The 12,907-nt window shown below is 52.7% G+C and overlaps 6 protein-coding genes across 6 annotated transcripts in view; 2 read left to right on the forward strand and 4 right to left on the reverse strand.

Moving 5' to 3' along the window:
• K452DRAFT_324414 (uncharacterized protein) overlaps positions 1-63 on the reverse strand; it is a gene marked incomplete at both ends in the record, with an annotated part of 2,739 nt that extends 2,676 nt beyond the window's left edge. Inside the window, one exon of the mRNA XM_033544702.1 lies at positions 16-63. Within this exon, the coding sequence (XP_033401120.1) occupies positions 16-63 (48 nt within the window). The remainder of the gene's footprint in view (positions 1-15) is intronic.
• A 474-nt stretch (positions 64-537) lies between these two features.
• K452DRAFT_264404 (uncharacterized protein) lies at positions 538-2,338 on the reverse strand. Its single transcript, XM_033538688.1, has 3 exons — positions 2,137-2,338; positions 1,962-2,088; positions 538-1,845 (listed from the first exon to the last, which is right to left on the reverse strand). Exons 1-3 carry the CDS (start codon positions 2,263-2,265, stop codon positions 887-889), a joined length of 1,215 nt encoding a protein of 404 aa, XP_033401121.1. The 5' UTR covers positions 2,266-2,338; the 3' UTR covers positions 538-886.
• A 484-nt stretch (positions 2,339-2,822) lies between these two features.
• K452DRAFT_264406 (uncharacterized protein) lies at positions 2,823-4,687 on the forward strand. Its single transcript, XM_033538689.1, has 3 exons — positions 2,823-3,164; positions 3,228-3,811; positions 3,864-4,687. The coding sequence occupies exons 1-3, from the start codon at positions 3,156-3,158 to the stop codon at positions 4,519-4,521; spliced, it is 1,251 nt and encodes a 416-aa protein (XP_033401122.1). The 5' UTR covers positions 2,823-3,155; the 3' UTR covers positions 4,522-4,687.
• A 2,285-nt stretch (positions 4,688-6,972) lies between these two features.
• On the reverse strand, positions 6,973-8,570 carry K452DRAFT_220392 (uncharacterized protein; the record flags this gene model as incomplete). Its single annotated transcript, XM_033536462.1, has 2 exons — positions 6,973-7,836; positions 7,887-8,570. The coding sequence occupies 2 exons, from the start codon at positions 8,568-8,570 to the stop codon at positions 6,973-6,975; spliced, it is 1,548 nt and encodes a 515-aa protein (XP_033401123.1).
• Positions 8,571-8,988: 418 nt separating this feature from the next.
• Positions 8,989-9,871, forward strand: K452DRAFT_324417 (uncharacterized protein; the record flags this gene model as incomplete). Its single annotated transcript, XM_033544703.1, has 2 exons — positions 8,989-9,176; positions 9,259-9,871. 2 exons carry the CDS (start codon positions 8,989-8,991, stop codon positions 9,869-9,871), a joined length of 801 nt encoding a protein of 266 aa, XP_033401124.1.
• Positions 9,872-10,611: 740 nt separating this feature from the next.
• Positions 10,612-12,636, reverse strand: K452DRAFT_324418 (uncharacterized protein; the record flags this gene model as incomplete). The annotated part of the gene is made up of 6 exons (XM_033544704.1): positions 10,612-11,164; positions 11,218-11,383; positions 11,437-12,041; positions 12,110-12,317; positions 12,376-12,456; positions 12,510-12,636. 6 exons carry the CDS (start codon positions 12,634-12,636, stop codon positions 10,612-10,614), a joined length of 1,740 nt encoding a protein of 579 aa, XP_033401125.1.
• Positions 12,637-12,907: the final 271 nt, after the last annotated feature.

The following is a 12,907-nucleotide window of genomic DNA, read 5'->3' on the forward strand; positions in this document are numbered from 1 at the left end:
CTCATAGTTCTTGACAAGCTGGCGAAACAGCGAGTTCTCCTTGGAGCTCAGTGGTTGAGGCATATTGCGGTAAGTTTACTCCAATTGGAGCTTATGATCGGTGTTGTGTGCGGGACGCGGGCGGCCTCGAAGGTGCGGTCGCGTGTGATAATCTGGGGTCGTATGAAGGTGGGAGATTACGGAAATCTTCACGAAATCATCTGTACAAGGAGCCTCCGGCGGTAACGAGTGGATTGGCCTCGTTCCAGTGTGTTGTCCTGCTCTGGCCAGGTTGACGCTGGAGCTGGTGGGTTGTATGAGATGGTTCGTTTCATGCCGGAGATTTTCCGTTGCACGTCACCGCATCAACTGGCTGCAGGCTCGAAGCTCGAAGCTGTTTGTACCTCAAGCCTCTCGATGGCAGACTCCGAATCCCATTCAAGTCAAACCGGCTTTACAATCCGTTGCTAACCAAACCAAACAGACGTCTTAATTCGAGAATGGCAGAGACAAAATTCTTCAAACAAGCCATCGTTCACACATATCGACATAATCAGTGTATTCCTTCATTCCAGAGTTTTCACTCCCGATAACGTCGGTCATTTCTACATGTAACGTCCGCCACCGTCAAGCGAGGTCCACTGTCTAGCGATATGGGGAAGGATACAAGCAGTCGCCATGGAATGCTCCTTGTCTAGCTACATGTCTAAATCCTGGATATGAGTGAAAGGGTCTTGGAGCGTATACATACTACAAGTATCTCAACTAGCTTTCTTCTTCTACTGTGTACTATGTTCATTATCTCCTAAGGCGGTGAATATCGCTTTATGGTGACGGACGTTATATTCTCTCGTTAGATCGTGGTCGCTTTATCTCTACTTGTTTACAACTCATGAGACTGTGCAGCTTACAACTCATCCTTCCCTTTCCCCTCTTTCCCCGCAGGCTTTACCTTGCCTTGGTCCATTAACCCTCTTTTAACCATACTGGTCAAGATTTCATATCCAACTTGAGCAGCCGCCAGGGCAGTCGTCTCACCACTACCGTCATAACTAGGGCTGACCTCGACGATATCCGCACCTACAACATTTAGCCCCTCGATTCCGCGCAGAATCCTGATGAGCTCGCGAGTGGTCCATCCACCAGGCTCAGGTGTGCCAGTACCAGGCGCAAAGCCAGGGTCAATAACATCAATGTCAATCGACAGGTAGACGGGCATTTCGGTGCCGACATTCTCGAGAATCGATTCGATGACACCCTTGGTACCAATATCATCGATGTCGTCGCTCGTGATGCGGCGCCACCCCTGTGCCGCATCGTCTTCCCAGTCGACAGGCTCGTCTCCAGAAAGCCTCGTGCGAAGACCCGCGTGCACGGAAGAGCCGTTGGCGATGAGGCCCTCGGTGGAGGCAATCCAGAACATGCTTCCATGGTTGAAGAAGGATTGCGTCCCTTCGTCTTCAGGATCGATCCAAGCAGAAGGATATTTGGCGGGATGCCATGTGTCGAGGTGAGCGTCAAAATGAACCACGGCAATTGGCTGGCCATGAATTCTTTTTAGAGCCCTGAGAGCGGGCAGAGCAATACTGTGATCACCACCGAGTGTGAGCAACTTTGACTTGCTGCGGTAAGTAGATGATGAGGCAATGGACTCCTCCGAAGGAGACCGCTTTCCAAGCTCGATGAAAGCCTCACTCATCTGACGGAGGGCGAGACCATTGTCGAAGGGAGTGATGGGTATATCACCGCAGTCGATAATCGAAGCCCATGACGTATAAGGATTCATGCCTGCGCGAGGGTTGAAGCCACGGAATGAGGTCTGGCGTGCAGACCCCGCGCGAATGGCGCGCGGTCCAAAACGAGCACCTTTTGAACCGTTAGTACCTGATATGTCGAAACAGAAAACCCTGGCCAACGCAATGGCCCAACTACTATATAAGAGTCTACTTCGTTCTCTCTTGGTAATATCTGGAATGGCTTACCTGGTCTATAGCTCACAGCAGTATCAAAAGGAGCTCCAATGACCGCAATATCAAAAGCCGTTTGAGGATTGGTCAAGCATCTCACGTGCGGCAGGTGCGCGAAGGTCGAGACACCCGAAAATCCCCACTATTTCTTGTCAACTACCACCCATGAATCCAAGAAACTAGCACTTACATCAGTCCCCCATTTTTGCTCTAAAAGATCCAGATTCTCTTGAGAAATGGGTTCGTGTTGATGTTTGCTATGAGCAAAAGCCGTGTACGACAGAGAAGCCGCACAGAGCGCTAGCACTCCGACATGCATAGCTGCAAGTACAAAGAATTGATGAAGAAAAGAAGATGGATTCCAAGTAACAGCTATATAAACTTCTAAAGATGTTTGCGTGCGGAGTAGCTTGACGTACTAACGCTGGTTATTATGTAAAAAGGCTTATCTATTGCCGGTTGAGGCGCAATCGAGGCGCGGTGGATTTAGTCGTGTCCGCTGTTGTCACATGCTCAGACCTACAGTAGATGCCAATTATCAACCGGACAGCAATCAAATTAATTTCTAATTAGAAGCAACTGAAGACTGTACATGAAGTATGCCAACCTCACTGTGAAATGAGTGTTCCAATCGCATTTAGAGCTGTTAGTGAGCTACGGATGAGGTGCACACAAACCGGTCAGGACTTATCCAAGCCGTTATGATAGCAGCCACGACTAAATCGTCCTGACCTCGGGTAGATCAAGGATCATCCGAGATCGCAGGCGGATAACCATGATATCGGCATAAAGTTTGGTACAAGTCACTCAACACAGTCAATCTTCTCTCGATCTTTCTACTAATGGTCAGCTGCCAGTGATGTCGGCGGTACCGGCGGGGTTCAGAAAGATGGTCCGAGCGCGCTCTGACGCGTGAGAGGCTGAGAGCGCGGCACCGCGTCGAACGCGTTCTGGCGACGTCTAGCGTCATCGATTCCCTCGACAACTACAGCACATATTCTCAGTGCAACCCAGCTACCTTTCGGACTTCAAAGGTGCCTGTGCTTTAAGTAACGTTGTTTTTCCGAGTTCGGCGTCCAATCAGCTTTGGTTTCCGCGATCAGTTCCCGTCAGTCTGCTGGAAGTTTAGCCATTGCCCAGTTTGCGACTCCTTCTATTCACCTTTTCACTTCCTCAACATCCTGGACTTTGAAAAGTTTAAACGAAATCATGCCCGAGGTATTTATTCCTTCCTAGCCTGTGACATATTTTCTTGAACGCTCTCTAACAGCTTCGGCAAAGATTGGTGAAGTTGCGCGCATAGTGCACTTCCTCAAGAAGCACGTCGCCGGCAAGATTATCGAGAATGTACGGACTCAAGAAGACGATATCATCTACGGCAAAGTTGGCACCTCGGCGACGGCCTTCGCAGCCGCTATGAATGGCAAAAAAGTTCTCGATGCGCGCCAACAAGGCAAATATTTCTGGATGGTCATGGACTCGCCTCCGCACCCCGTCATGCATTTGGGAATGAGCGGCTGGATCAAGTTTTCCAATGATGACACGTCCTACTACAAGCCTGTCAAAGAGGCGGACTCGGAATGGCCGCCGAAGTACTGGAAATTCATACTTGAAGTTGATGGAGATGAAAAGTGCGAAGCAGCATTCGTGGACCCTAGGCGACTGGGCAGGATCCGGCTTGTCGATGCGGATGGAGAGCAGCTAAGAAACACAACTCCATTGAAAGAGAATGGCCCGGACCCTGTGATCGACAAAGACATCTTGACACAAGAATGGCTGGTCAAGAAACTTAAGAGCAAGAAGGTGCCAATCAAGGCGCTGTTGTTAGATCAGGCCAATATCAGTGGTGTCGGCAACTGGGTTGGGTAAGCTATGTCCTTCGTTCACTTGAGGCCGTCTCAATTAACAAAAGCACAGAGACGAAGTCTTGTATCAAGCAAAGATTCATCCAGAGCAGTACAGCAATACTTTCAGCGAGGAGCAGGTCAAGACACTGCACGACTCCCTCATCAATGTCTGCGACATTGCCGTGAGCACGCGCGGAGATTCGAGTCAGTTTCCCGATGATTGGCTGATGAAGCACCGCTGGGGCAAAGGCAAGAAAGACGCCAACAAACTTCCTAATGGCGACAAAATTATCTTCCTGAAGGTCGGCGGCCGCACCTCAGCAGTCGTACCTCGGGTCCAGAAGAAGACTGGTGAGGTTACTGCCGACGTCAAGGACGAGAGTGCCTCCGAAACCAAAAACGCCGCCGGTGTTAAAGATGAACCCGAAGAGGAGGCCAAACCCACACGTGGCAAACGCGGCGCCAAAGCAGTGCCGGCGGCTAAGGCCAACGGCTCTGCTAGCAAAGCTAAGAGAGGACGCCCAGCTAAGGCCAAGAAAGAATCGGAGGACGAAGCGTCTGATGCGGGAGATGAGGAGCTGGCGGATGAAGACGAAGAACCTGCACCGAAGAAGGCAAAGAAGGACGATGCGGCCAAAGAGGCTCCTGTCAAGAAGGGAGGAAAGAAAGTTGCAGCAACGAAGACCGAGACGGAGGGAACCAGGAGACGGTCGACACGTAACAAATGAGGGGTGAGCGAAGTGTCAGCGTTTAATCTCTCGTATGCTAAAACGCCGCAATCATAAGAGACGGTTATGGCACATTTGTGGTAAGGCTGAGGTGTACGGAGGAGAGGCGTCGCAGAGTGTACATCAGTATGGATAAGTGTACTACAACGACAAAACTAATATACCCACTTTGCGAAACATAGTGCTTGGGCTGACGACTGTTCATGCAAAACAGCCTCAACAACCATCTCTATCAGAGACTTACATAGGTCAGTGTTCGAGGCTGGAAGTACTCGTATGTGGTAGAGATACGGAATGCTCCGGATGCATTGAATTCATCCGGATGCCCCAGAAAATACGGTCGGTGGGAGCTATCGTTTTAATCAACATACCCTCACGGATGACAAAATCAGCCACGAACGCAAACTCAGTGTCTACATACGAAGTGATCTATAGGGAGTGTTCTCATTTACTTACAGGAGCATGTTGGTTTGACAGCAGTATCTTCGATAACTGAACCCAAAGCAACTTGACATGCTTTGGCGTCTGCGGAGTACCGTCCACTGTGGGTATGATTAATTATATCTCCCTCTCCGATTGTAGTTGTCGTAAAAATATAGGTTTTTACTTTCTACCCTTATATATTTTCCATTCTCATACCCTCGTAGTACGCTGGCGCTCTTGTATAGCTATGCCTCCGTGTTATGTTAAATACTCCCATACTTAGTATATGTTTACCTTTATGTAGCTATCTGGCGAATACGGGCCGTAGCGTGATGTTTTGTCATAGCTGTCTAAGGAGTACTCTATAGGTATAGCAGATTTTATTCCGTGTTTATGGGATACTTATTAACACAAGTTTACGGCCGCGTCGGGATGCACGTACATGTTTACTTTTATATAGGTACCTAGCAGCGACCAGTCATAGCGTAGTTGTTTGTTTGTTTATATGGATTATCCGAGATCCCCCTGGATACACCGAAAACATGAGAGGTATACTAGATCTTACTTGCTACGTTCAATGTTGAAGAATTAGTTTATTTATTTGTTTATATAGATTATCCGATCCATCTGAATACACCGAAAACAAAAGAGGCATACTAGATCCTACTTGCTACGTTCAATGTTGCAGAATCAAAGCAATTGCTACATTGGACTAGCGTGCGCGCTAGCAAGGTCGAACGTCATAGGTCTAAAATGCGTATACGCAAAACTGCAGCATCGGAGAGGAAGTTAACATGTATGTTTAAGCTTCGCAGTCACAATTCGTGGCCTCCTAATGTGCTTAAATACGCGGCATCTTGTGGCAACGATTTTTCCTACTGCACCGCGGCCCCACTCCACTCCGATGCGCTCGCACTTTGTCCTCTTGAGAGTTCGTTCGATTATAGTGAGAACCAAGAGCCATACCATATGCACACGAAGCATGTTTAGTCAAGTCACGTCTACTTAGTGTGTGCCCTTGTTCGTCACTCGCGTTGGCGCAAGGTATTTCAATCGAAAACGGATATGAGCTTTTTGTTTTCTCTCTCTATTCTAACATGGAGATCCGATCTCAGAGACAATAGAAGTTAACATTGGTAAACCCCTACCGTTGAGGGGGTCTGCCCTCTGGAAACCTAACGACAGTATAAGAATTGTAATTTATCAACCCCAAGCATAGGATTTCAAAATCGTCTCGTTGGTGATTGTCATTACTTCCAACTATCCACGATTACCACTATTCCTAGTCATCAGCGATATTCATCAGTTAGCACTACATGTACTAATCATCAACAATTCTATATGCTGGTTAAGATTGCATGCCCTCTCAACTTAGCTGTTGCCATGTCAACACTCCCTCTGCACTTCCCTAGCATCATGACAACAGAGCCGCCCAACAAGTATATAGACCGTTCTTGTATACCGTCCGCTTGTCCCAGTTTGCTAAGCGCTCAAAGGCCACGATGAGCAGGCAGGACCCGCGCATTTATACAGCCACCATGCCCTGACACATAGACAGACACCTCAAACCAACGAGGCGGACCAATTTTACATATAATACATTTTTTGTCGATTTTTTTTTTTTTTTTGCGCGCCCGCGAGGGCGACTTTCCTATCTCTGTCTAGGTGGAGCAAAGTAAACAGAAAACAAAAGAAAAGAAGAAAAGAAAAGAAAAGAGAAGCCCACGAATAAAGGCCCAGATCCATGCCAGCCCCATCCTTTTTTCGAACTCCTGTGTGGGGGTATTTACCATATCGGAAGCAAGGGGGAAAAAAGAAACGCTACTTTGAAACAAAGTCTTGTCGATCCAGAAAAAAGAACCGGAGAGAAAACCTCCCTACGGTCGCCTGGAAGGCTAGAATCGCCGGTACTGCAACAGAATCCTCCATGGAAAAGAGACTGGAACCTCCGGAAAGTGGAGAGAAAACGCATGTCAAAAATGTCAACGCCAGTCGTAAATGCCGTGTCGCAACGTCAATTCATATCAATCATAGCTTGGTGCCGCCTGAATCGCCGCTCGAGCGGCGACGCAGAGGCCGAATCGTGTTGGTGTTGCTGCTGGAACTGCCATAAGCGGCCGTGCCAACTGTAGCAACAGCTGAGGGAATAGTAGCGGCTGTGCTCGAAGGACCAGCCTGAGTACTAGCAGAGGAAGAAACAGCAGGAGTAACGGAAATGCTAGGAGTCGTACTACCATGGCCAGGAGTATTGGCGGCGTTCGCTGCAGCTGCAGCACGCATCTGGGCCATGGCCTGGAGACGTTGGTTAATGAGCCACTGCTGCTGGGCGCGTGTGGCACCAACGGCGGCATCGATGCGAGCCATCTCGTTGCCGAGGCGAAGGACCTCGTTGTGGACGAGGAGAGTAGTGCGGGCCTCGGCGTCAACGACGGCAGCGCTGATGCGCGAAACCTCGTTGCGGAGAAATTCCTGAGACTCGACTAGGTGCTGGCTCGGATTGACCATGTGCGGGGCCGATCCGAGACCCTCCAGCGAAGAAGGCGGGAGAGTGTCAAGGACACGCTCCTGGAGTGAGTTCGTGAAAGCCTCAAGGTAATCGACGCGGCGGCGGAGGCGCTCATTCTCCGAAGCAAGATCATCTTGGCGAGTCTTCATAGACTGCAGAGAGTTCTGAATAGACGGAGCGATTCTGGCTAAGACGCATTCTTGAATGTGCTCGTGCATTTCTTCTCTGATGCGCTGGTGGTCGCAACCAACGGACTGGCCGGGGCATGCGATTACGGATTTCGAGCAGACCTCGTCCCAGTGCTTCTTCATGAGCGGGCGGATGACCTGGTCGTTGCACATGGGGCAGGTGTCGACGCGGTGCGGGCACTGCTGTAGCTGATGACGCTGCAAAAATACATTAACCTCTGAGAATGGGAAGAACAGTTGCAACATACCTCTAGTTCGACCTCCATCATGCGCTCTCCGCAGTCCTCGCACACAATGTACTTGTGTAAACAGCCTCTGTGGACGTCCTTGTGCATCATAGCCTCGACGCAATTCTCCGATGGACACTCGACCAGGCGATAGTCGCAGAAGTAGTCCATGTGTTCCTGTGCCTCTCCACGCTTCGCCTTCCAACCACAGCCCAGCTCGTGGTTGGGGCACTTGACGATCAAATCATCCAGCATCTGCTTAAGGACCCTCGGCACGTCCATGACATCCTCGCCCGCATCGACGCGCCGGCGGCACATGGGGCACGTCGGGTATGGCCCAGACTGGAAAGCAAAGGTTTGATAGATGCAGTCGTGGCAGAAGATGTGGTCGCAGCGGAGCTTCTTGGGGTTGACCATGGGAGCGATGCAAATGGGACAGTTGAGATTGGGGTCGCAGGGCGAGACGAGATCGAGGCGGGCGAGGTTGAGCGTGGCAGCGAAGCGGCTCTTGGGCGGGCGGACGTCGAAGGCACGGAGCTCGAGCGGCGAGGGCGCACTAGGCGGATGTCCGACGACGAGATCGTCCTCGAGCGTCGTCAGGCCGGCGATGGGGTCGTCGATGCGCAGCGAAGCCGTACTGGCTTCCAAGAGCGGCGTGTCAGCCCGACTGGAAGCGGAGGAGCGGCGGGAATCGTTGGCGGACATGGCGTGAAGGAGCGTGGAGGGCAAAGGGGAAAAGAGGGAAAGCAAAGGGGACGACAGCGCCGTGGGGCGCTGTTGATAGAGAGAGAATAAGAGTTTTGGGTGCCGTGGTACAGAAGGGCACTTGTTTGTGAAGCCGGGCAGCTGCGTGACGGAATGCCGTCTGGGGCCCTGCCGCCTTGCCGCTTCCGGTCAAATCAGCCCGCACCTGTCTGAGACAGCTTCAACCTCCGTGCAACTTCGCCATTCGTTCGCGCCTTCCTGCAGAGCGCGTGCTCTTCCTTTTTTTTTTTACACTTTTCATCACTAGCTGTCCCCTCTCTCCATAACCAGTCGTCACGCCTTTGAGGTGTTTCTTGCTTCGCATTGCATCACATCACACACAGTGACAGTGACCTCCGCTCACCTCCGCACCTCCGCAATGTCGGCCAATCCCGCCCAGCTGTTCCTGCTCGCCGACCACATCAAGCTCTCCCTGCTCGAGCGCCAGCGCGCCGTCTCGCTGAACTTGTCGCCCAACTCGCAGGATGGCCAGATCTCGCGTTCGCTCGAATCGCTGCACTCGGGCATCGAGGCCATAGAGGCGCAGCTCGACCAAGACCCCAACGAGTACGCTCTACCCACACTGTCTCTCTTTGACTTTACCCGTCGCCAATCCCGCCGCTAACCGCGCCCCTCCCGTGTCTTCCAGTTCCCTTAGCGACCAGCTGCCCCGTCTCCGTGCCCAGTACTCCGACCTGTCGAACCAGTTCTCCGCCCCCGCCAACAACGCCGCCCCGCCCCACGCCAGCATCTCCGCACCCAACGACCCATCCCTCGCTGCCGACTTCTCCGCCGCCCAGTCGCGCAGCACCGGCCCCAAGAAGGCCGTCCGCTTCACCGACAACCCGGCCGCAGCCGCCGACGACGATGTCGACGCCCTCGATGCCGCCAACCGCGCGGCCCTGTTCCCTTACCGTGACGACCCGGACGCCGACGGCGCCAACGATCAGAGCGCCCTCACCAACGAGCAGATCCATGCCTACCACCGCTCTGTGCTGCGCGAGCAGGACGACCAGCTAGACCGGCTGGGCGAGAGCATCGGGCGTCAGCGCGAGCTGAGCATGGCCATTGGCGACGAGCTGGACGGGCATGTGCTGATGCTGGACGAAGTCGACGAGGGCGTCGACCGGCACCAGAGCCAGCTGGACCGCGCTGGGAAGAGGCTGGCCAAGGTCGGCCGCCGCGCACGCGAGAACTGGAGCATGACGATCATTGTCGTTTTGATTGTCATCTTGGTACTGTTGATCGTCATCACGAAGTAGAGGTGCGACGAGAAGTGTTTGGATTTGTATGGAAGGATAGCTGGGTTGGGTCGATGGGAAACGTGATAGTGTGGCGTTTAGCATAGGCACGGCGTTTAGGGTACTACTACCGGGAAGTCCTAGGACTTGTAGGGCCATATACTACCACCGGGGGAAAGGGCAGGATCCCTCGAATTTATCTACGCGTGTTCGTTGTTTTTGCTTTTCAACAGTCGATTCCTCAAGATCCTCTAATTGTGTGCTCTCGCCGCGAGGCCACTCCCACTAATATATCCGCAGGCCTCTCTTAGCTTACCTCCTCTGATGCCTATCGCAAAACAAAAACCTTTCAAAATCAAACCGCTGCAGTCGCAATTACAGCCCGACTACTATCACCACGTCCTCCCGTCTGCGCTCCTCGCAGACAACCACTCTCACACGCCTTACGCCACGCTCCAAGGAAAAGCATCGGCCAGAGGCGCCATGCTCGCTCCTCTTCCCCCAGCCTCGCTAGAACACAAACGGAAAAAAGAAGGGCTGGCATCGGTGTAAAGACGGACGGAAGAAGTCGCCCCAAGTGGGGTGGGTATCTCTCTCTGTGTTTCTGCAAGGACTTTGAATTCGACTGCGGTGGTGATTACGAGATCGAGATGTTTATAAAAGTAGAAAAGAGACGCGCGCGTTCTCTGGCGGCGTTGTCGTTGTTGTTGCTTGCTTTTGGTGAGTGAATGCGGACACGAGTCTGCTGCTGTCTCCCCCTCTCAGTGGAGCTGGAGACTCTTCTTTGCTTGCTCGTAAACGACGTAGGTGATGGAGACGGCGGGGACAACCTTCAGGAGGTTAGGCGTCAAGCCCTTGAAGAGGCCGCGCACGCCCTCGCCGTTGATCGTCTGCCGGGTGACGTCTGCGATGCCCGTGTACGTGCGCGGGTGCAGCACGGTTCCTTGGCTCTGCAGCCGCGTCCGGAGCAGGTTCAGCGGGTACACGAGACTGGCGCCGAACGCGCCGCTGAAACCCCCAATCGCCGCTGTTACTAGGTTGCCCGGCTCGGCTTGCTCTTCGTGGCAGCGGCGCTTCTTTGCGTTGTACGTCGTGAAGGCACGCTTGAGATACTCGAAGGTGCCTAGGTCAATGGCGGCGTAGGGGAAGATGCCCATCAGGCCCATAGGAAGCCCGCGGTAGAATGAGTGCATGCCGTCGTGAGCCCACATCTTCTTTGCCGTAGCGATGATGAGCTTGTTGCCGTGAAGTCCTCCCGAGACGGTTTCGCATTGCATCCGGAATTTTAATGTGTCCAGAGGATAAACAACGAACCTATGAACAGATTAATGCCCGTGTGATAGTTTAAGGAGTCGAGGTGTGCTGACTGCGAAACCATGCCTCCGAAGCCGCCTGCCAAGAATTTTGAGTAGGTATGGATGTCCCTTGTATTGTCGTGACCCTCGATTTTGGCAAAAACACGTTTAGAAGCTTCGAAAGCACCAAACTTGACTGCGGATTCTGGCATCACTTTCACAACGTTCAAACCGTTGCCTGGGTGCTTGTTAGGTTGAAATAAATCAGAATATTATGGGTACTTTTCATACCTGCGTAAAGACTACGCATGCCACCGGCAGCCCATAGCTCTTTCAGCGCAATTGCCAGAGAGGAAACACCATGTGAAACTGCTTTGATTGGCGCTCCCTGTTTCGCCGCCTCAACGGCCGTCGCTTTGGCCCCAGTCTGCGCAATGAGGTACACTTTCAGTCGATCGAGGGGCGCGGTGGTTGTACGCGAGACGATGCCAGCTAGGCCTCCCGCCACAAAGTAGCCTGGATTTGGGACAAGAGAAATCAGCATCGGCTTCACATGCGATGACCATAGCGTCCCATGGGATTCGTCCTCGATCGTAAACGAGGCGTCAGCCTGGTCTACTTCGGGCGGGAGAGCAAGCTGCTGCTGCACGGTAGACGGTCTTGCCCCAATCATTAATGAAGACGTATTGGTTTGGCCTTCTAACGGAAGAGGTTTCGGGGATTTTGCGATGGTAATGAGCGAGCCAAAGAAAAGCTGGAGGACGCTACCTAAGCCGTTGAATGTTTGGTCATTGATGGCGACATCGCCCTCGGCTGTCATTTGAACCGTGGATGAATAGTAGGACAGAACCTGTCGCAGATTCGGCGCGTCGCTGGGGATGAAAAGCAGAAAATTGCTGCGAACGTGTCAGCTAAACTCCCACAGGGTGCGGATGAGGCTCCGCAGGCGCATAGGGGCCTGTACCGCCATTCATCGAAGCTAATGGCCCCGTCGTTGTTGGAGTCGACTTCCTTGAAGAACTGATCCAGCTTCGAGTTGGGCACTACAAGGCCGGCGTGCAAAAATGCCGTTTGCAACTCGCCCTTCTCCAGCTTCCCGTCATTGTTGTGGTCTATGCTCTTGAACAGCCGCCACAGCTCGTGCTCGGTCTGCTTGACAAACGAGCGAAACTCTTCGCAGGGGGTCAGCGATGCCGCAACCGCCGATAAAGCATGGGATTGAGGGCTGACCGTTGTAAGATATCTCCCCGTTGCCGTCTGCGTCCACGCTCTTCATTACGTCTTTAAGGAGGTTGTCTGCATTTTTAAGGGCTGTCCGAAGCGTCAGCGATCGACGTCTCCAGTGCGGCAGCTATTCGACGTACGGTGGTCCATCTTGCGCAGTCCCTTCTTGAGCCCATTGAGATCCAGATGCCCCTGCCTCCGTGTGTCCAGCGTCCTCCATAGCGCCTCTACCCGCGCGTCCTGCGCGTTGGTGGTTTCGAGGTTCATGATCGTCTCCGGCCAGCTTGAAGGTCGTTTATCTCTGGTCTTTCATGGCTGGGGGGCGCGCCAGACGAAGCAGGGTCAGTCGGCCAGGGTCGGTCAGAGGAGCTGGCCTGGTTGAAGACAAAAAGCGCATGGGAGCAATGCGCTGAAGTGGGGCCCTGTGTAGGAGCAGTGATGCGGTTCAGAAGGCCCGGCCATTGGTAGCGTTGGCCTTTGTCATCCCGGCAAAGCTTGAGGATCAACACTCAACGCCGCCCCTAGCCGCACCTCGTCC

The sequence above is a fragment of the Aplosporella prunicola genome (assembly GCF_010093885.1).
Source record: "Aplosporella prunicola CBS 121167 unplaced genomic scaffold K452scaffold_4, whole genome shotgun sequence".
Lineage (NCBI taxonomy): Eukaryota > Fungi > Ascomycota > Dothideomycetes > Botryosphaeriales > Aplosporellaceae > Aplosporella > Aplosporella prunicola.